The following is a 23,573-nucleotide window of genomic DNA, read 5'->3' as shown; positions in this document are numbered from 1 at the left end:
TCAGAGATACACGTGATTTTTTACCACACCAAAAGAAGGAGCGCTGGAGTTTATCCAGAGCCCTGAGGTCTTTAGCTTTAAGTTGCAGCGGAGCACATAGAGCCATTTGGGAAGGATAACCATTTTAAATAAGTTTACCCAACCACCCAAGGAGAGAGGCAGATCTCTCCAAGCTTGCAGTTTCTCCTGCGTGATGTGCAGTAACGGAGCAATATTCAGCCCATATATATTGGGTAGATTAGTGGTAAGTTGGACACCCAGATAACGAATCTTATCCCCCGCCCAATGTAAGGGGAAGGAGGTAACCCACCTCTCCTTTAGGGAATCCGGGAAAGCTAGGGCTTCTGATTTGTCCCAATTTATACGAAGACCAGAAAAAGTTCCAAAAGCCTGGAAGATCTGCAACAGAGGCTGGAAGATCTGCAACAGAGGCTTCTAGGAAAAGTAAAAAGTCATGGGATAGGTGGCGATGTCCTTTCATGGATTGCAAACTGGCTAAAAAACAGGAAACAGAGAGTAGCATTAAATGGACAATTTTCTCAGTGGAAGGGAGTGGGCAGTGGAGTGCCTCAGGGATCCGTATTGGGACCCTTACTTTTCAATATATTTATAAATGATCTGGAAAGAAATACGACGAGTGATATAATCAAATTTGCAGATGATACAAAATTGTTCAGAGTAGTTAAATCACAAGCAGATTGTGATAAATTGCAGGAAGACCTTGTGAGACTGGAAAATTGGGCATCAAAATGGCAGATGAAATTGAATGTGGATAAGTGCAAGGTGAAGCATATAGGGAAAAATAACCCATGCTATAGTTACACAATGTTAGGTTCTATATTAGGTGGTACAACCCAAGAAAGAGATCTAGGCGTCATAGTGGATAACACATTGAAATTGTCGGTTCAGTGTGCTGCGGGAGTCAAAAAAGCAAACAGAATGCTGGGAATTATTAGAAAGGGACTGGTGAATAAAACGGAAAATGTCATAATGCCTCTGTATCACTCCATGGTGAGACCACACCTTGAATACTGTGTACAATTCTGGTCGCCGCATCTCAAAAAAGATATAATTGCGATGGAGAAGGTACAGAGAAGGGCTACCAAGATGATAAGGGGAATGGAACAGCTCCCCTATGAGGAAAGACTAAAGAGGTTAGGACTTTTCAGCTTGGAAAAGAGACGGCTGAGGGGGGATATGATAGAGGTGTTTAAAATCATGAGAGGTCTAGAACGGGTAGATGTGAATCGGTTATTTACTCTTTCGGATAATAGAAAGACTAGGGGGTGCTCCATGAAGTTAGCATGTGGCACATGTAAAACTAATTGGAGAAAGTTCTTTTTTACTCAACGCACAATTAAACTATGGAATTTGTTGCCAGAGGATGTGGTTAGTGCAGTTAGTATAACTGTGTTTAAAAAAGGATTGGATAAGTTCTTGAAGGAGAAGTCCATTACCTGCTATTAATTAAGTTGACTTAGAAAATAGCCACTGCTATTACTAGCAACGGTAACATGGAATAGACTTAGTTTTTGGGTACTTGCCAGGGTCTTATGGCCTGGATTGGCCACTGTTGGAAACAGGATGCTGGGCTTGATGGACCCTTGGTCTGACCCAATATGGCATGTTCTTATGTTGTAAAGAGCACTGAGGCTCTGTCAGAAAAACCAATATATCATCAGCAAACGCCGCATATTTAAATATCTCCTCACAAAATGTAATCCCTTTTACCTCCTTGGTGGCTTGAACGAGAAGAAGAAGGGGTTCTAACATTATAAGAAAAAGTAAGGGGGAGAGAGGGCAGCCCTGTCGGGTCCCTCTCTTGATCGGAAAGGGATCAGACAGGGGAGGACCAAGATGGCCGCCAAGTAGGAACACTGCGAGATGTCTCCCGCTGCGTCTTTTCTTCTCGACTGAAAATTTTCCTAAAAAATGCCGCACACAAAAAGAAAGGTGAGACTTGGAGGAGTGACATCGAGCTCACCCTCTATAGATTCCTCTCAACCTTGCATTGAGGGATTCTTCGCAGATAATCAGACATCAATGCGGGAAGGAATGGTTGCTGAAGGGAGGGTGGAAGAGCGAACACCTTCCCCTCTGACCCTTGACACCACGCTGAGCCCTGGCACGCCGAACAGGCCTGTTGCTCTTGGCCATGCGAACACAGTTGGCCTGATACCGGTGATGGCAAAGACCTTCCTGGAGATAACCCAGGGAGATTCGACATCAGAGTGATGGATGAAGACCCCAGGGGAGATCTTGGGGTCTCGAGCAGCTGATGGGACGAGATCTGGGAGAGAAGAGGAAGGAATAGATTGAGTCCCTTCTGATGTGATGAGACCAACCGAGGTTTTGCAATCTGTGCAAGGTACAGTGTTGGGTGCGGGCACCAGTGTGGGTGAGGGTGGGGGGTGGGGCTCACCCATATGCTCTAGAGACTGGACTTAGATTTCAGCACCCAGAAGTAACGACAATGGAAGGAATATGGACAGCCTTAAAATCTATTGACTCATCTTTAACTTCTTTATCTCAAGTGACTTTGGAAATGAAATATCAAGTTTTAGTCAATTCAAATTTGATATCAACATTTAATCTTAAAGTAGAAGATATGGAACAGCGGATTTCTTCTACTGAAAAGATTCAACAAAAATTGGTCCAGTCTGAGTCCACATAATTTAAGAGTGTTGAATTTTCCTGTTATAAACTTCATTTCCCCACTGGAACTCTTTAAAACATATATTCTTTAGGTCTTAAAAATCCCTGAATCTGCAATGCCAGTGATAACAAAAGTGTATTACCTCCCTCAAGTTACACCGGCTGACCAAGAGGAATTAAGGCAACCACCATCATTGGATATAACAGCAATTCTGGAACTGTCTCAGGAAACAGACGTTACACAGAGAAGATCGATATTGGTTTCATTCGCTTTCCTGATGGACCATAATTATGCCCTGAAGCTTTTCTTTCAGAACAGGCAGTCTCTATTCTATGGTCGGAAGCTCTGGATTTACCCAGATTTGACTAAGACTACTCAGATATGAAGGAAAAAGTTTCTATCTATGCATGCGGAAGCACTTCAATTGGGTGCACAATTTATACTTCATTATCTGTGCAAGTGCAGTATTAGGCACCAAAATGTTAATTATGTTTTCTTTGAGGCTAACCAACTTAGAGCATTTTTGGATGCACGCACACACATTTAGCACCCACCAGAGGTTTGGCATAAGGAAATATGTCGTGAACATCCTCGACGTCCTTTAGTTTGCTTTGTTTCAGTTTTTCAAATTGATATCGCTTATTTTTTCACTGAGCCTCCTCCCTATTTCCTATATTTAAGGTGCATGTATATTTCACAAGATGTATTGCAATACCTTCTGAATAATTTTCCACATTAATGTACAGTTATTACTTTTACAAGATGTATTCTTGTGAGAAATTTAAAACTCTGAAAATAAAAAATTTAAAAAAATAAAAAAGGAAAGGGATCAGACAGTGCTCTACTCACCACGATGACTGCCATCGGGTCTGTGTAGAGCAAGCGTATCGCATCATGGAAGAAGCCCTCTAAGCCTATGTCATGGAGGCATTGGAAAAGGTAGTCCCATTCAACACGGTCAAATGCCTTTTCAGCATCGAAACTGACCACTAAGAAGGGCTTTCTCACCCTTCCACATAGGGCCATTGCATTAAGCACCTTCCGTATGTTAGTTAATGCATAATGTTTTCGCACAAACTTAGTTTTTGGATACTTGCCACGTTCTTATGGCCTGGATTGGCCACTGTTGGAAACAGGATGCTGGGCTTGATGGACCCTTGGTCCGACCCAGTATGGCATGTTCTTATGTTCTTACCTGGCCAGGAGCAATCAGTGATGGTAAAATTTCTGCTAAACAATCTGCTAAGATTTTTGCCATCAATTTTTAATCAAAATTCAATAAACAGATGGGACAGTATGAGGCTGGAAATAGCAGATCTTTGCCCAATTTAGGAATGAGCATTATGTGAGCTATATTGGTGTGGGCAGGGTAAGGAAATTACTTAATTAAAGCATTAAATGCTAGCGTCAGTGGGCCCCTGAGCAGATCCATTGTGCATTTGTAAAATTCTGCAGTGAACCCGTCAGGGCCTGGGGCTTTAATGCGCTTCGCTTGCCTAATAGCTGCTGTGACATCTTCAGTTGTGATGGGGCCATTCAACCAAGAACACTGGTCTGGAGTCAAATAGGGTAATGTAATCTTGGAGCGAAAGTTTGCATACCCATCAACATCCCCACCCTCTGAGGTATACAAATACATGTAATATTTCTGGAAACTACTTAATATTGTAGAGGTATCATTCACCACTTTGCCAGAGGGGGACTTCAAGACAGTCATGCATCTAGGGCTCCTGGAAGCTTTGATAAGGTTTGTCATCAGCTTCCCAGCTTTATTACCATACTGAAAAAGCTTAAACTCTTTTTTGTCTTCTGGTGAATTAAAGAATTAAGCACTACTTGGACTAACAGAAAGCGCTCTTTGTTAATTCAAGTATATGCAGTAATTAAAGCCTGCTTCGCTCATTGTAATTGAACTCCCAGCATCTTCCGTCTGTGAGCTAGATAAGAGATAATATCCCCTCGTAACACTGTCTTGGCTGCATACCAAAATAATATAGGGTCACTCATATGGGCACTATTCAAAGTAGCATATTCTCGCCACTTGGCGAGGAGGAAATTTTGAAATTGAGGATCATCAGCCAAGAAGTAGGGGAAACGCCAAGGAGGCGTCGAGTTATCAGCATCTGGCCTCGAGAGTTCAATCCAAACCGGCGCATGGTCCGAAATAATATCATCATCAATGCCTGTATCGTTAATTTTGGAAAAGGCATGGAAGCTCACCAAGAGGTAGTCTAGTCGAGAGTGAGTAGATGAGCCCGAGTTATGTATGTAAAATCCCTCTCTGACGGGTGCAGCATCCGCCATGCATCCACCAGCTGTAGGGAATGTTCTAAAAAGATAATCACGTTGCTCGGTCTCTGATCATTAGGGTTCACCGAGGACTTATCCAAGAGGGGGTCTCTCACCGCATTGAATTCACCCCCCATTATCAAAGTATGTGAGGAATGAGGAAGTAAAATGTTATAAAGCTCTCGAAAAAATCTTGGGCTATAAGCGTTTGGGGCATACAGGTTGCAAAGAACCATTGGAGTGTGGTGTAACTCCATAATAAGGATAATATAACGGCCCAGTGGGTCTTTAATTTCCTGCTGGACGGTTAAAGTTAAATTCTTATGAATCAGAATGGCCATGCCCGCTGACTTGGTGGATGCAGATGCATAATGAACCGCCCCTGCCCAGTGTTGGCGTAGTTTTTTTATGCTCTGCATCGGTAAGGTGCATCTCCTGTAAGAACACCAAATTGGCCAACTTCCTCTTCAATCTTGTAAGAATTTTTGTCCTCTTAATGAGTGAGTGAATACTACAGACATTCCAGGAGACAAGGCGGGGCCCTTGCTTAGCCATCCCATATGGGAAAAAACATTAACCCAGTTATTTTCCTGCTAAACAAAGGAAAGGGGACCCTCCCAGCTGGAGTCACCTTCCCTACAAAATAGACTGGTTGCAGTTCAGGAGAATATCCACATAATACCATAACAGCAGAGCACAGAGTGAGAAACCTTCAATAAACCATTCTAACCCACCCCCGATCCCCCCTCCACCCCTCAATTCAACTTCCCTTTTAATCATTATCCCCAATCTATCAAGATCACTACCATGCCAACAGATCACAGGCCCACGCTCCAGCCCCACCCATACAAGAAGGCAGCAATACAACAAAGGTATATGGTATAGAAAAAAAGGTCCAGACAAAAAGTGCAGAAAGGATTTAGTCCAAACCACAAGGTAGTTCAAAAGCTCTACAGAGCAGGATAACTTTTATTCATTTTTAAGCGGCAACTCCACTGACTTAAAATCGCACCAATTTAGAACGCGTCCCCCGACACGGTCCCATGTTTCACCTAGGGCTGCATCGGGAGGGAGCAACAGTTTTTTCACAAGACACTGAATGCAAGAAGGTTTCAAAATTGGCAGGGAGCGCCCGAGGGGCTAGCCACCAGTTTAAGTGTGAGATCACTGACTTGAGTCATGACTAGATGTGGCGACATTGGGTGACCGTGCTGAGACGACTGAGCCTTGAGTCCTCATTGTTGTCATCGCATATGTAGGAGAGTGTGTGGAACAACATATATGGCCGCTGCCATATGACCTAGAATAGTGAGTATGTGACAAGCTGGAGGGAGAGACTGGTTCCGAAGAGTGTGAGCCAGTTCACGAAAGGTTTGAATTCTTTCCAAGGGAAGAAAAGCTTTGCAGAGAGTTTGGTGTTTATCACCACTCCTATAAAGTGTAGGACTTGAGTGGGATGTAGATTGGACTTCTCGTAGTTGATTATGAATCCCAGATTCTCTAGGCAGGTTATAGTCTGCGTTAGGTGTGAATGGAGCACTTTGGATTTTGAGGCCACTAGAAGCCAATCATCTAGATAGGGAAACACTGATCTCTTTCCTGCATAGGTGGGCCACAGCTAAGGCTAGGCATTTTGTAAACACTCTGAGTGCCGATGACAGGTCAAACGGAAGCACGTTGTACTGGTAGTGTTGAGTGTTCACTTGAAAGCAAAGGTAACGCCAGGAAAACAGATGCACCAGGATATGGTAATATGCATCCTTGAGATCCAACGGGCACATCCAGTCATTGGGTTGCAGAAATGGAAGAATGGTTTTGAGAGATGTCATGTTGAATTTCTCTCTTTAAATGAATTGAGAGCCCACAGGTCCAAGATAAGGCATAAACCTTCGCACTTCTTTGGATCACCTGTAGTTGGAGTAGCAACTGAACCTCCTGTTGGAGAAAATAATGCCTGCTTGCTCCCGGAAAGATGGTGCAAGATGGGGCACTGGCGCAGTTCTTGAAATTCGGTCCGTATCCATTTTGCGCCACACTGAGAACCCAACAATCTGATGTTATGGGGGTCCGGGCCTGGTAAAAGGAAGATATTCTGCCCCCTATTGCTGACATTAGCTATGGCCGAGCTGTTTTTAAAAGGTCTGTTGTGGTTTCTGATTGTTTATTTGTACCTTTTCTATACCGACGTTCATGACCAATCATATCACATCGGTTTACATCAAACACATGAGAGATACATCGAACAGTGGGGTGAAAACTTGGTCAGTAACAAGGTATTAACAATTTTGCAGTGCCATTTAGAGCATAACAATTAAGAACAAAAACCTAGAGAAACCGGGAAATAGCGAGGCACGGCTATTTAGGAACGGGTGATAGAAACAAAATGATTGTTGCCCTGTTTTTGCTTTTGAGGATGTTGAGCTCTTGGCCATCCCCTTGTTTGGAGTTTGCTGAGGCTGCTGTCTTTATGGCTGATAGGGCGGTGACTTGTAGGGGGCAAATGGCCTATACTGTCATCTGTGGTAGAATGATTTCTTATAGGTCAGACAGAATCTTCTTATGGAAGATTTCTCTGTGTGACATAAGCGAGGAGACCGCCACGCTTTGATCCTTTAATTGGGATAGTCTCCCGAAGCCTGTACCCAAATAAATTATCCTCTTTACAAGGGAGATCTGTCAGTTTTTCATGGACGTTGTCACGGATTGCACTCGCTCAAAGCCAGGCAATTCTTCTGGTGGCTATTGATGCTGCTAACATTCTAGCCAATGTTTCAAAGGCTTCATAGATTGTGCGAAGTAGATAATGTAATCCTTCTTCCATGTCAGCTATCACTTAGTTCTGTAGTTGGTCATCGCTTGATGAAGTGTCCTTTGGCTTTAAGATTTGTAGGCATTCATACAAATACTGTGTGATATAGAATTGATGCTGCTGAATCCTGGCATTAAGTATCGCTCCCTGAAAAATCTTCTTTTCAAAGTCATCTAGGTATTTGTCATCTTTACCTGGAGGTGTAATTGAATGTAGGCATGTTTTCTTTGCTGATTCATCCACAACTGGTACATGAGGTAGCTGTACCAACCCATAGTGTAAGGATCTACGCATCCTATATTTTAGATCTGACTTTCGTGATGTGGAGGGAACTGAGGATAGAGACTCCAATGATTTATCCATTATTGTGTTCAGGACCGCATGAGATGGGAGTGCGGTCGGTTCCAACGGAATATCGAAGATTTTAAGAATACCATGAACTTCCAACCTTGGATCTGGCAACTTTTTGATTTCTATTTTTAAGAAGGAGCCCACCTTTTCAATGAATTTTGAATAAGATAGACCCTCCGGAGGCGAGGATGGTTCTGGTGACTCCTCAGGAGGGTCTGATGATATTTCAGTCAACATACCTGGTGAAGTTGGAGGGGAGTCCAGAGGCTCCTTTTCTGGTTCCGAGGTTATTGGACTTGGGTTGTGACGATTGTCCTCCTCTACTTCACATTCCTGTGAAGAAGGAAATGAGAGTGACAAGGCTTCTTCAGAGGAACTAGAAGGCAGAGAAGCAAAAAAGGACTGTAGAATATCTGGAATTTGAGACATGGCCTATGAGGTAGTGCCTCCTACCTGAGGTGGGAAGGAGAATATTTTTTTCTTTAGTAAAAGGTGGAGATCCATTTCCCTCTCTTCCTGACAGACTTGATCTCCTTGTTTTGGAGGAAGATATTGCTTCCAGAAGAATTGAGGAATCTGGCCCTCTGACCGGTTGTGATTGGTCCTTGTCTTTGTGGTGTGACCTTCGCCTCTTGACTAATGGCTCTTGGAGTTAAGACTTTTTCTGCTTTTGTTTGGAAACTGTGGAAAGTCCCGTATGGACACTACTGCTGGGAGAGGAGGCAGAGGAGTCCTCAGAGACCTGCATGATGTCAACATCTGAAGCTTCAAAATCCACGAGTTCGCTTGGGGTGAAGACTACTTGAGGGTCTGGACACCACTGCGATTGAGAAACCCCTTCTTGGTATTTTCTCACCGTGTGCTGAGACGCATGCTTCTTATGCAATGAGTGCATCGACTCATGGGACTCCTGTGTCAATTTGCTTTTCATCTTCTGCATCATAGGTAATTTTTCTTTCGATGCATGCGTTGATGTAGTATGTGTCAATGTTGTGGTTCAGCTTGCATTGTGAGCCATTGTGTGCTGTGCATTGCTCACCGTTCTGCGTTGTGTATTATACTGCATCGTGCATCATGTGCCATACTCCGTAGCTCTCTGCTTTCGATGCCTTGTGCGTTGAAGGGCACGAGTCCACCTGGCTCTTGACAGTCTTCGGCGCTGTTTTGATAGATGCATTAGGGTTTTTAGGGGTTTTATCACCTGAACCCTTACCTCTGAGCTCTCTGGGGGGCTTCCCCACCTGGCCCTGTTTTTTTGAAATCGGCTCCAACGAAGACACTCATTTTGGCGCAGTCGTTTTTTTCGATTTCGGCCCTGGCAAATATTGGGTGGATCGATGTGTTGGGGCATATTTGACTGAAGAGGTTCCCTCATTATACCAGAGTCTGGTGATTTTTTGCATCTTTGATGCTGGGCCCTTGGTGACATCCTGCCATAGTCATGGCAGGATGTCTGGTCATGGTATGGCCCCTGGCACAAGTAGCAATAGTTATGCCCGTCTGTGACGGACATAACTTTGCTGCATTGGCAGCACTTGAATCCTAGGGTATTGAGAGAATCATGTATAGCACTTACAAGTGCTTTCGGGGATTCACCGGAGTGAAGAAAAAGAAAGAAAAAGGCACGAGAGAAGAGAATCCGCATATGTGAGCTGCGCAGGAAAAGAAACAGAACAGAGGTAGAGGTGCAATCATATGGTAACCAGAGCAAAAGCTCTGTATATCTGGAGAGAATTTTCCGCCTCGAGCTGCCCCAGGGGAACGTTCCAGACAGCATGGCTAATTCAGCCTGCTTATCGATGGCAACCATGACATTCTATTGTTGTGCCTATGTGGTAGTGTCTTTCTACCAGACTGGGTACGGCAATAGAATAACTTTGGTCATCAGAAACGTGAGCTTTCTCCAGCTCAGACCAAAGGCATAAGCTCTCTGGGGCTTGCACTTACTGCTGAACAAAACAAAAGATCTCTTAGGAGGGCAATTTCAGCTGAATGGTATGCACTTGGTAATGTGCATCCTGACTTCAGCTGAAGATGCCTGTCCCAGACAGCTTACATTGGAAATGTAAATCCACCTGGGTCTGAAGTGGAGTACCACACTGGGCATAACAATAGACAACATTTGCCACCTGAAGCATTAGTTTACTCCACTTCAGACCCAAGAGTTAAATTTCCAATGTAAGCTCTCTGAGGCAGGCGGCAGTCACAGTTTTTTTTTCAATAACAACTGGAAAGCACATGCATGTATAGTGCTAAAGTGTGTACTGTTCAGCTGTTGGTGCTCTGCCAGACAACCTATGCTTTGTTCATCTAGCTGTATGTGCAGTCCTCATTCTTCTATTTTACTTCCTATTTCTTATTAAAATGGCCTTGAATAAGAGAGAGAATGTGCACACAGTTTGGATGCACAGCACCAATCTTACATGCAATGCTATTTTGGCAAGACATTGCAAGCAAAATCAAAACATAAGCTCTCTGGGGCAGGCACATTTAGATGAACAGTATGCACTTTGGCATCCTGTTTAGCTTTAATGCCCCCCCCCCCCCAAAAAAAAAGAGTTTATGTATTAAGCTAGCTGTAGCTGCCCTCCCCAGAGAGCTTATGCTTTGATTTTACTTGCCATTCTATGCCAAATGGGCCTTGAATGCAATGTTATTTGGAGTGAGCACTTACAGCTATCTGAACAAACTGTAAGCTCCCTGGGGTGGGCTTTAACAGTTAAACAGTATGCCAAAAGTTGAATGCACAATGCCAATCTACTGTAGGTGCTCTTCCCAAGAGCACTGGAAATTAAACTCCTGGGTCTGAAGTGAAGTAAACTCACATTTCTGGTGGCCAAAGTTATTCTATTGTTGTCTCTGGTGTGAGAGAAGCAACTAGACACTACCACACTGGGCACAGCAATAATTTAATATGGCAAACAAAACATGAGTTAAAGTTTTATTCTTCTTCTGACAGAGTTAAATTTCCAACGTTAAGAAAATGTGCTTTAAGCTGTCTGCCCTTTATCACACCTCCCTGTATTGGTAAAAAATAGCAAATGCCTTTTTTTTTTTTTTTACATAAGATATGCATGCACTTGAATTAATCTTAAAACAGGCATAAAATCCCGCGATATCGCACATTTTTTAGGGCGTTAAAACCCTTGTTATATACCAAAGTTAACTTACTCCTGAAAAATGCATGCTAAAACAGTACAAACCTGTGCTAACTTTAGCAACCCTTATTACATCATCCCCAAATTGTGCCATTGCTTACCTGCTTGTTAACTTTTGAATCAACTGCTGTAAAACAAAGAAAATGTTATAATCAACAGGTATTTTCATTTCTTAGATGAAATTTGCTTTCAAAAAAGTAGTTTATAACTAAATTTAGAACAGAACCTAAAGGAAATTAACACAATTGAGACCGTAACTTTCAAACGGATACATGGGTGTACATATACATATGTGTCAGCATGTGCCCAGAGACACGGCAATTTTACAACATGCATGCACATGTTATAACATAGCCTGAGTGCGCACATATGTGAGCCTAATTTTAAGCCTGCGTGCCCCCAGTAGCACAAGTCAGCTTACGAACATGCAAGTAAGGGTATTTTATTACAGATGCATTTCCAACTGATGACCACTAGTTAGCCCAGTGTTCAGCTAGGTCCTCCAACCTCCCCTGATTCTTTAGCCCATACTGCTCCATAGCAGAAGCAAAGTTATGCGGCCTGGACCTGGGCATGTGCTTATCCGTGTTGGTTCTTCCTCGCGCATCTCTTGGCGCCACTCTGGAATGCCCATGCCCTGCCCACACCATGCCCACATTCAGTGCCTTTTTCTCTAATACGAGATATTCATGCTGTTGCAGGAGCACTAGGGAGCAGTCCTGTGTCTGGGGAGATTGGTGTACCCTTGGACCAGGGCGCAACTGCAGAGGAGCTCCGTGGAAGTGCCAAGGCAGGCAAGATGTGTCCAAGCATGGGTGGACAGGCTGACCAGCGGAGCCCTGACCTCTGCCGAACCTGCACGCACTGGGAGAGACCCAACAACGCAATGCTGGTCTCTGGGGTAGCCCTCCAGCCAATCGATAGCCCTTTCGGACCTGCTGCTTGGGAACGGCAGATGCGACAGGACGGACAGAGGTCGAGGACAGGCGATGGTACTGGAACAAGACAGGAACTCAGAGACTTGGACAAGGCTTGAAGACTTGAACAAGACTAGGACACTTGGAACTTGGATGCTAAGATGTGGATGGAGATCAGATATGGACTCAGGAAAGTCAGGCGAGGACTCCAGATACTCAAACGAGGATGAGGGCTCAGGATCTAGGTCGAGGACAGAAGCAGGCACAAGGTACTCCGAAGACCAGGAACAGGATACAAGACTCGGAACATTAAAAGCAAGGGAACGGCAGATGCGACAGGACGGACAGAGGTCGAGGACAGGCGATGGTACTGGAACAAGACAGGAACTCAGAGACTTGGACAAGGCTTGAAGACTTGAACAAGACTAGGACACTTGGAACTTGGATGCAGGATGCTAAGATGTGGATGGAGATCAGATATGGACTCAGGAAAGTCAGGCGAGGACTCCAGATACTCAAACGAGGACGAGGGCTCAGGATCTAGGTCGAGGACAGAAGCAGGCACAAGGTACTCCGAAGACCAGGAATAGGATACAAGACTCAGAACATTAAAAGCAAGGGCCTTCCGGAGGCTTGCGCTGCCAACGAGAAGGGCATCAGGATCAGGACTCTGAACTGGAACTCAGATATATCAGGATCAGGACTGGAACATAGGACAATGGGTACAACAAGACACCGGTACTTCTGGACACCAGGACATCTGGACATCAGGGACCCCTGGAGATGATGACATCAGGATCATCTGGAACATGAAGCATGACACATCAGGTACTTCAGGACCGGGGACATCAGGACTAGGAACATCTGGAGACTGAACATCTGAAGACGAAGACATCAGAAGACAGGAACATCGGGAGATGAGGAGATGGGATCCAACGAGAGACCAAGACATGGAATGAAGATGAAGACGAAGGATCAGGAACCACAGAGGAAGACTAGGGAATTCCCACGAAGAAACAGAGTGCCTTGAAGAAGCGAGGATGGACGTTGGAGCCTCCTGGACGAAGAGCTAGAACAGCAGAGGATCCAGGAGCAGACAGCTCCTTGCGAAGGCGAAGACGGACTGAAGGAAGGCCCTCTTTATAGGGCTGAAGAGGAAACGCCTCGGGAACGTCAGCAGGAGGAGCCCAGAAGGACTGCCCACTGCTGACCCTTTAAATGGAGCAGAGAGGCGCGGCCACGCATTTAGGAGGAGGGCAGGACCTCTGAGAACAGCATCCATGCCGCGAAGGAAGGAGCAGGCCCAGACATCAGCAGCTCCCTGCCACGAAGAGGACTGAAGATGGCGGCTTCCTGCCGCAAGAAGCTCCGGAGCGGCCTCCAGGCCGCAGAAGAGGACCTGGTCGACGGCAGCCTCCGGGCAGCGGGAAAAGGACGGCGGCGGCCTCAGGCCACGTGAAGAATCAAGAACGGCTCCCAGGCCACATGAAGGGCCTGGTCAGCAGCAGCTCCCTACTGCAGCAGTGGCGGTGAGCAGCGGCGGCCTCCAGGCTACGAAGAGGATCCAGCAACATCGGCACCAACAGCGGCCTCTGGGCTGCAAAAGAAAGGAGGTCGGCGGCGGCTTGCTCGCCGTGGGAAAGGCAGTGCTCGACGGCGGCCTCCAGACTGCAAAGATGGGTGGGGGCAGTCTCCAGACAGCAGCAGCTCCGACTGCCACAGAGCGGAGAGGTGAGAGGCTGCTTGTGGGCCTATCATGGCGTGTCCGAGGCTCTAATACAGCTCTTCATATAGCAATTTTTCCGCCTCTTGCAAAGTAGAACAAAAGAAAGACTACCTTGTCACTGATGATTACCTTGAGTTTGGCGGGGTATAGCATCACATATGGGAACCCCAAATTTCCAAACTCACATTTTACAGCCCCAAATGCCTGGCACTGCTTCTGTAGCTCTGGCAAAAAGTCAGCGAACATCATAATCTTCGCCCCCATGAGTCAAGGATCCAGCCTCTCTTGCAGCTGTGAGAATGTGTTGCTTATTCTGAAAATTATGGAGGCGCACAATCAGGGCCCATGACATTCCCTTCCGAATCAGCACTGGCGAAGTTATGTGGTGCGCACGATCAGTCTTAATGGCGTCATTTTTAGCCTGGATATCTAGCAGCTGGGGAAGCCATCACACCACTAAAGCAACAGCATCACGATCCTCAGTTTTCTCCAGGAGGCCTACTATCTGAATATTGTTGCACCTTGACTGGTTTTTCAAGGTCAACAATCTTACTGACAACGGAGATCTGCTGACGCTCCAACTTATCCACCTTGGCACTGAATGAAGTTAGAGCATCTTCCAGCCTCATCTAGCCAATCTGAGTGGTCACGTACAGTTTCCATTACCTGGGCAATTTTATCTACCACTATTCCCAGCCGCGTTTCAAGACGCAAGGTTATTTTTGCTGTGAACTCCTCTAAAATGTCTACAACTTTGTCCAGACCTCTCACAGCAGTCACGAGGGCCTCTTCCAACTCCTCATCAAACATGGATGCCACCAGTTCTCCATCCCACTCTGGGAATTTACCTCTCGTCGCTTTTCTGGGCTTTGACCTCCGCTCAGCCCAGCCCACGGGTAAACAGCTTTAAGGAGAATCCTTACTCAATGCCACGACTGTGAAACTAGCAGAGAGTGAAAGGGATTGAGCAGGTAAAAGCGAGTAGGCCCTTTGGGAGCTCAGCAACACACGTCCACCTTCCTCAGAGCATAACTGAAGTCCCTTTTTAAATCTTTTGGAATATCGGACATAAATGAACTTTTTGATAAGCTTTAGCTCAACAGATAGTTGCATTATATGAGTCTCTGACTTTATATTCAGTATGCATATATCAAAACCATGAACTTTAAGATAAACTGTTTTGTTAACTTCCATATGGGAATTACTGTGGCAACACAGAGTTTTCTTGTAAATAATACTTTCCAGGTTGCTATACCTTTGCTTGAACTTAATACTTCACAGCAATTAAAGCAATCAATCAAAGCACTCATTAAAGCATATAAGATATTACCAATCTGCTTAAGAAATACTATTCTTTACAGGAACACTTATGTAAATTAGAGTGCTTACAATAGTGACAAAAAAATCCATTGACATTTCTGGCAATGACAACAGATTTATGCATAAACCTACATTTCCATAAAAGAGGTTCCATTAAAGTGTCACTGTGATCCCTGTATAAAATGAAGGGCATAAGGTGCCTGGCAGGGTTTCAGTGCATTTTGATTACATTTCAACAGCAGTGCAATCCAAGCATTCTGGTCTTGTATATGGGGCAATAAATCTAAATGCTTTAAATCCCATTGCACTTGCATTTTCTCACTTAATGTAATGTGCATCTTAGGAACCTTTCTGAAGAATGAAATAAGGCACAAAACATATTTCTTCTCCAAGATCTCAAAATATAGGAAATACCATGAATCTTGCATATATCAAAAGTAGAAATCTTCAATTGTTGGACTATACCAAATTCTCCACATTAAAATAGTCCACAATTGTATCATAGTATGAATACCATACACAAAGAAAACTGAGCTCTTCCTCATACAAATGACTATGTAGCAAGGTGGCATGGCTACCTTTTTATAAATTCTAATAATTACGGTGCCTCAAGTGAAGATCCTGGAAGCGAGCTTATGACGGCTAACATCTTCTCACTACTTTATAGGAGTTTCCTGGTATTCAATAGGTCACTTCCCTTACAGTTGTCTCAGAGTTGACAGAAGTCCCAGAATAACTAAATACAATGCTCTCCGACAGAATACTGAAGCATAAACAGAGATGTGCGAGAAGAAATCCATGCAAAACCACAAACGCCAACCAAACGTGGGACACTCATTATCACAATGTCAGCATAAAAGAAATTTTAATAAAATGTCCAGCAGGAAAAAGGGTATTATATAGCCATATCATTCTGATTTTTTACTTCAACCTAGAAGAATGGAGAAATTACTTACCTGATAATTTCGTTTTCCTTAGTGTAGACAGACTGACTCGGGATCAATGGGTATAGTGTACTTCTGATAGCAGATGGGAGACTGAGTCAGATTTCAAAGCTGACATCAGCCTACATATACCCGTGCAGCATGCTTAGCTCTTCAGTATTCTCCTCGAAAAGCTCTTCTTCAGGCGAGCCCTCTCAATGGCCAGACCGTAAGAGAGAATGGATTCGGGTTTTCGTGGAGGATCGGTCCTTGCCAGAGTAGGTCCCTGTGTGGAGGAAGGCACAAAGGGTTCCCCCAACAGAAGTCTTCGCATGTCTGCGTACCATGGCCTTCTTGGCCAGTCCGGGGCCAATAGAAGTTCTAGTTCCCTGTGGTGTTCTATCTTGCGGATGATCCTGCCCAGTAGTGGCCATGAGGGAAAGGCATACAGCAGGTCTTCCTGTGGCCAGGTCTGGTCGAGGGCGTCGATTCCCCGGGATTGCGGTTCTCGTCTGCGGCTGAAAAACTTGGGAGCCTGGGCGTTGGACCGGGTTTGTCAGTAGATTCATAGCTGGGGTTCCCCAGCGGTTTACTATCAACTGGAAGGCTGTGGTCAACAGCGTCCATTCCCCTGGATCTAGGCTCTCTCTGCTGAGGTAGTCTGCAGAGACGCTGTCCTTTCCCGCGATGTGGGAGGCTGAGATCCCTTGCAGGTTTGTTTCCGACCACGCCATGAGGGGGTCTATCTCCAGGGACACCTGTTGGCTCCTGGTTCCTCCCTGGCGGTTGATGTAGGCAACTGTTGTGGCGTTGTCCAACATGACTCTGACAGACTCGCCCCGGAGTCTGTGGCTGAATCGTAGACAGGCTAGTCGGACTGCTCGGGCTTCCAGCCGGTTTATATTCCATCCCGTCTCTTCTTTGTCCCACTGTCCCTGGGCCGTCAGTTCCTGACAGTGGACTCCCCACCCTCACAGGCTCGCATCCGTGGTGAGCAAGATCTAGTTCGGTGGGGATAGTCTTATTCCCTTGCTCAGGTGGTCCTCCTGTAGCTACCATTGGAGCTGTGTCCAAACCTCTGTTGGTAGCTGGAGGTGCATGGAGTAGTTCTGGGACGTCGGGTCCCATCGTGACAGTAGGGAACGTTGTAGTGGGCGCATGTGGGCCCTTGCCCATGGAACGACTTCCAGGATTGATGTCATGAGACAGAGGACTTGGAGGTAGTCCCATACCTTGGGGTGAGCATAGTTCAACAGTTTTCGCAGTTGGCCCATCAGTTTCCTTCTCCTTGGAAGGGGAAGGATAACCTTGTCTTGCTTGGTGTCGAAGCGGACTCCCAGGTACTCTAGCGACTGGGAAGGCTGTAGGCAGCTCTTGGCTGTGTTGACGACCCACCCGAGATTCTGCAGTAGATTCTTGACTCTGGTGGTTGCCTGGTGACTTTCCTCTGGAGATTTTTCCCTGATCAGCGAATTGTCCAGGTAAGGATGTACGAGGATTCCTTCTTTCCTCAGTGTTGCCGCCACTACCACCATGATCTTGGTAAAAGTCCGAGGGGCAGTAGTTAGTCTGAAGGGTAGCGCCTGGAACTGGTAATGATGGTCCAGTATCGCAAAGCGTAGGAAGCGCTGATGGTCGTGATGGACCGGGATGTGGAGATAGACTTCGGATAGATCCAGGGAAGTCAGGAATTCTCCCAGCTATACTGCCCTTACAACTGAGCGTAGGGTTTCCATGTGGAAGTGTGGTACTCTCAGGTAACATTTGACGGTCTTGAGGTCCAGGATGGGCCAGAGCGTTCCCTCCTTCTTGGGAACGATAAAATAGATGGAATAGTGACCAGTATTTTATTGGTGCGTGGGCATAGAGTTTATCGCCTTTAGGCTGGAGTAGTTTTGTCAGTGTGGTTTCCACTGCCATCCTCTTGGAAAGGGCTTGGCATGGTGATCTCACAAATTTGTCTGGAGGGATGCTGTGGAAGTCCAAATAGTATCCTCTCGAATGATGGTTAGGACCCACTTGTCTGACGTTATCTCGACCCATCTTTGGTAGAAGAGGGTAAGTCTACCCCCTATGACTTCTTCCTGCGGATGGGTCTGCTGATTCTCATTGTGGGGTACAGCCGGAGCCTGTACCTGAGCCTGCTCCCCTCTTGTTTCTGTTCCGAAAGGACTGGGACCTGCCTGTGGCGCGAGGTGCTTGGTAGTATGTGTTCTTGTACGGTCTAAAGCACTGTGCTCCTCTGCCCTTGGTAGGCGAAGTACTGGAGATTCACCCCATTTGTTGGCTAACTTCTCCAATTCGCTTCCGAACAAGAGGGATCCTTTAAAAGGCAATCTCGTGAGGTTCGTTTTGGAGGTCGCGTCGGCCGACCAATTTCGGAGCCATAGTTGTCTTCTGGCTGTAACTATGGAGGGGACGCCCCTGGCTGAGGTGCGCAGTAGGTCTGAGGTCGCATCCGTGAGGAAAGATATCGCCGGTTCTAATGTTTCAGCGGACATGTTTGCGTCTCTGGAGAGAAGCAAGCAGGCACGTGTTACGACGGCGCTGCAGGACGCAATTTGCAGAGTCATTGCTGCTACATCAAAGGACAGTTTGGGGATGGCTTCCTGACGTCTGTCCTGGTCATCCTTGAGTGCTGCTCCTCCTTCGACCGGGATGGTTGTGCGCTTAGAAATGGCGCAGACCATGGCATCCACTTTTGGGAACCGGCTGCCTGCCCCTGCCTGCAAGAAGACCCGGAGGCATCCCTTTACCTTTTTTGACAGGTTTTTCTGATTTTTTCCTTTTCAGTTTTTAACGATTTTACTGTACATTCTCTATCATTCCCGCCCATCCCGCCCTCCCCCCGCCCCTCTCGCTCTGCGATTACCCCCCAGAAGCCGCAGAACCCCCTGCCGACGCTCCCGGAAGACGATCCGGAGCCTCCATCTTCTCCTGCCGGGCCTTTCTCCCTTTCACCGTCATCTCTGCACACTTAGGACAGGAATTGACGTCATGTTTCTCCCCCAAACACATCACACACTCGAGGTGTGGGTCCGTAATTGACATTGTATGGTTACAAACGGGACATTTTTTAAATCCCGTAGCCATTTTATATCGACAGCCATCGATGACAAAAGTGAAAAGTTGAGAGAAAAAATCTGTTTTACTCAGAGAGTAAACTAGACACAGATTTTACTCACCAGCCGGTGGAAAACCGAGAGAGATCCCGTATGGGAGAATATTCTGAGAAAAAATATGACTTTTTAGTCACACAAATTTGTGAGAGAACTCACAAAGGCTCCTAATCCGCGATGCTTACAGCAGTGCGGAAAAACGAAGCCTGAAGAGAGACCCCTGTGGCAGAGAATATCATGGCATGCTGGGCATGCTCAGTGGCCTTTCAAGGCCAGTCAAAAGTTTCTAGAAACTTTGACAGAAAGTTTTCCCGCAATAGGGCTCCATCAATGATGTCACCCATATGCGAGGACTAGCATCCTGCTTGTCCTGGGATAATAGCACTAGCGCATGGCGCGAATGAAAATTATGGAAAGGGGCAGGATTAGGGAGGAGTTTGGGCGGGATTTTTGAAAATAAGGGCAATATTGCATTGTGCGGTAACATAACGCATGCTATCGCATGGTTTTAACATCAGAAATAACTACACCTTTTTTCCTGGCATTAAGCTGTGTGATATGACCGAAACGGTGGGGAGACAGAGAGAATTTTCTTTTTTATGGTTAGAAAATTAGAATTTTTCTTGATATTTCCAGGGCTACTCAGGAAAGAAAGAAGTGTTTCTTAGCTTTGAGGAAAGATAAAGTAAATGTGGTAACCGGATCTAAAGTATGTTATCCATGTAAATGCATTGTGAAATAGCGGTCTGACTTTTTGGTTTTCTTTTCCCCTGAGCAGCTTAAGTCCTTCTTGAATGCTAGGAGAATGGTAACATCTTCTCCTGTAACCACAATGTCTTAGATGTTCTGATTATTTTTTTTTATTTTAAAAGCAATTCTTATAGTAAGTTTATTTTCTTTCTTCTCTCCCATATTTCCCTCTGCCCCCTCATTTTCAGTTTCTTTGTTGGCCTATTGTGAGAACAGTTATTGAAGCTATTTTTTTTCTGTGAAGTTTACATTTATTTTTATGTCCTCTACATGTCTCCTGTACAAAGTATGTTATTAGCTTTGTTATTAATTAAAATTCATAAATAAAATTTAAAAAACTTGATAAAGTCTTAACATTTGTTAGAGAGCTTCTGAGAGTATAAAATACAACACTGAGATTTTCTCTTCATAAAGTAAACCATACCACATGAAGCTAGAATTAGCTTAGGCTTTCCATCCAATATTTGAGTTTCAAGCTTCAAACCATCCCTACAAAAGAAAAAGAAAGTCAACCAAAATTATTTAATGCAGATTAAAAACGCAAAAGAAATACTAAATTTTAGTATTAAACAATTTGCTTTGATTTAGAATAAACTAACCACATTATAGAACTGCCAACAACATGTATAATGAAGTGTAAAATGTTTTAAGTGTGGAGAAAAAAAAAAAAAGACTTCATCTTGTACAGTGTCACTTGAATACTTTACGTGCTACCATTATAATCAGTCTTGTTATCACCAAATTTTTTTAGGTTTTTTTTTGTTTTTTTTATAGTGAAGCTTTTTAGTCAAGCATTAAAACTCCAATAATTTCTATTGTGAAAAATACCTCAGTGAAGCTTTAAAAAATGTCTTAAATATGTCCATAAGAAATTTGATGAATTTCACAAACTTATCTTGAATGTGTCTATGAGCGATTCAGTTTATTTTTCTATTCGAAAAACCCAGCATGAATCACATTTTGCCTGACTGGGCTGCGTCAGGGTATCTTCTTACAAAAAATGAAAAACGAAGCAATGTTAATTTAATCATAAATTTTGGAAACAATCTTTTCCCAAGTCTCGGCTCACCCACAACTTTCAAACCACATAGCAAATTTTTCCAGCAACATAAATATTTGCTCCTCTGATTCCTCAAAGATAGTGTCTTGGAGCTCTGCGTATACTTATACATGTATGTAATAATGGCTTGGCCTGGCAATTTTAAATGGACCTCTCTCTATCTGCGCTTATTGACTTTTATGTGAATCCTTTTTTATAAAAGCAATTAATGCTAATAATAAAAATAAAAGTTTGCACAATTACATTATTTGATATAGTGCATATCTGGTAACCATATTTTGTATAAGATGAAAATACAGATATTGAAATAATTCAATTTCTAGATACTGTCCATTTAAATCAATAATATAAAAAAATATCTCCTTATAGCTGAGATATCTAAATTCAAAAATATTAAGAAACCATGTTTTAAAAAAAAAGTGTCATTCAATTTCTGAGTTCAGTCCATTGAGTTCAATGACATTCAATTTATAAATCCAATGCTGTTCCCGTCTGCTTAGTTCTTGGTTTAAGTCCCCTCCCCTCCTCTTGCATGTTTCTCGACCTTATCAATCACATAAGAAAAAGAAGCTGTTCAAACTAGTGATTATGCGCCAAACAATGAGTCACTAATTAAGCATCTAACCTTTTGTTTTTCAAGCAACTTCTGTGTTCCAAGATGCAAGTTCTAATTTGATGCATTGTTTTGCCAACATATAATTTTTCATATGGACATTTAACTGTATATATAAGCTGAGATGTAGCATATGCAGAAGAAAAATTTAATGAAAAATTGATCACCATTGAACCCAACAGAGAGAACTCAAAAATTGAATGGCATTTTTTGTAAAACATGGCTCTCCTTCATATTTTTGAATTTAGATATCTCGGCTATAAGGAGACTTTTTTTTTTTTTTTACATTATTGATTTAAATGGACAGCATCTAGAAATTGATTTCAATTTTTATATTTTCATCTTGTGCAAAATACGCTTTCCAGATACTGAATAATTTAATTGTGCAAATATTTATTTTCATTAGCATTAATTGCTTTTATAAAAAAAGGATTCACATAAATGTCAAGGAATCAAAGAAGCAAACGTTTTTGTCGCTGGAAAAATTCGCTATGTGGTTTGAAAGTTGTAGGTGAGTGGAGACTTGGTACAAGATTGTTTCCAAAATTTGTGATTAAATTAAATTTGCTTCATTTTTCATAAGAAGATACCCTGACGCAGCCCAGACGTGCAAAATGTGATTCGCACCGACTTTTTCAAATAGAAAAATGAACTGAATTGCTCATAGACATATTGAAGATAAGTTTTGTGAAATGCATCAAATTTCTAATAGCCATTTTAAGACAGGTTTTTAAGGCTTCACTGAAGTATTTTTCACAACAGAAATTATTGGAGTTTTAATTCTTCACTAAAAAGCTTCACTATAAAAAACTAAGAAATTGGAGATAAGACTGGTGATCATAATGGTAGCATGTAAAGTCTTTTTCTCCACACAATCTATGATACTTCAATATGCATGTTATTGGCAGTTTTATAATGTGAAAATATTGAGTCTGATATTTTGTTAGTCTCATAGAACAGACTTACTCCATGCTATATTTTTGATTTAAAACATACATGGGCTGATTTTAAAAGTCCTTCGTGCGTAAATCCAGAGGATTTACGAGCGTGTGTGTGTGTGGGGGGGGGGGGGGGGGGGGGGTTTACGCGCGCCAGGCCTATTTTATAAAGGCCCAGCGATGCGCAAAAAGCCCCAGGATGTGTCTAAGTCTCGGGGCTTTACTAAAGGGGCGGGGAGGTCTGGGATCAGAGCCTCCCAGCACAGCGGCAGTCGGCTGGCACGCACAAATTACTTCAGCCCCAGGGCTGAAGTAAGCTTTCAAACAAAAGTAAAAAAAAGAAAAAGGTAAGGGGGAAAGGGCGGGGGAGGTAGGGGAAGGGAAGTTCCCTCCGAGGCCACTTCCCTCCCAGGCCGCTCTGAAATCGAACGGGGGAAGGCAGCGTGGCTCGGCGCAGGCTCAGTGCGCGCGCATGTTATAAAATCAGGCGTACATGTGTGCGCGCCGGGTAGGACTGTGGGATGATTAAAAGAAAAATGGAGAAAACTGAGAACACACTGAGACATTTGAATTTGAGAATTATCAATTTTCCCAGGGTTGAAGGAGAGTTGCCTAGGATAACCGTGAATCGGTATATACGTGATGTTTTGGAGATTTCCGCGGATAAGACTCCACCCCTCGAAAAGGTCTATTTTCTCCCTATACGAAAGAATCAGCCTGTACCACCAACTCAGAATATGTTTGAAAACCTGACTGAGTTTCTGGAATCATCCACTTATGAAATTATTGAAAAATCAACTTTATTGATTTCTTTCTTTAATGAAAACGATATGGGTGTACTTATGAGGGCATATTTTAAAAAGCTTAATGTACCTTTTATGGGAGTCTGTCTGCGTATATTTCCAGATTTGACAAAAGAGACTCAGCAAAAAAGAAAAAGCTTT

General features: G+C 44.0%; 1 protein-coding gene across 4 annotated transcripts in view; it reads right to left on the bottom strand.

The window, feature by feature from the left end:
• CCDC66 (coiled-coil domain containing 66) overlaps positions 1 to 23,573 on the bottom strand; it is a 237,977-nt gene that overhangs the window by 202,047 nt on the left and 12,357 nt on the right. For all 4 annotated transcript variants that reach the window (XM_029600914.1, XM_029600915.1, XM_029600913.1 and 1 more), the window contains exons 2-3: positions 20,443 to 20,507; positions 11,365 to 11,390 (exon numbers count right to left, since the gene is read on the bottom strand). In XM_029600914.1, coding sequence (XP_029456774.1) covers positions 11,365 to 11,390; positions 20,443 to 20,507 — 91 coding nt within the window. The remainder of the gene's footprint in view (positions 1 to 11,364; positions 11,391 to 20,442; positions 20,508 to 23,573) is intronic.

This window comes from Rhinatrema bivittatum, chromosome 4 (assembly GCF_901001135.1).
Source record: "Rhinatrema bivittatum chromosome 4, aRhiBiv1.1, whole genome shotgun sequence".
NCBI lineage: Eukaryota > Metazoa > Chordata > Amphibia > Gymnophiona > Rhinatrematidae > Rhinatrema > Rhinatrema bivittatum.
Note: the sequence above shows the minus strand (reverse complement) of the source record. Positions and strands in the feature narration are given on the sequence as shown.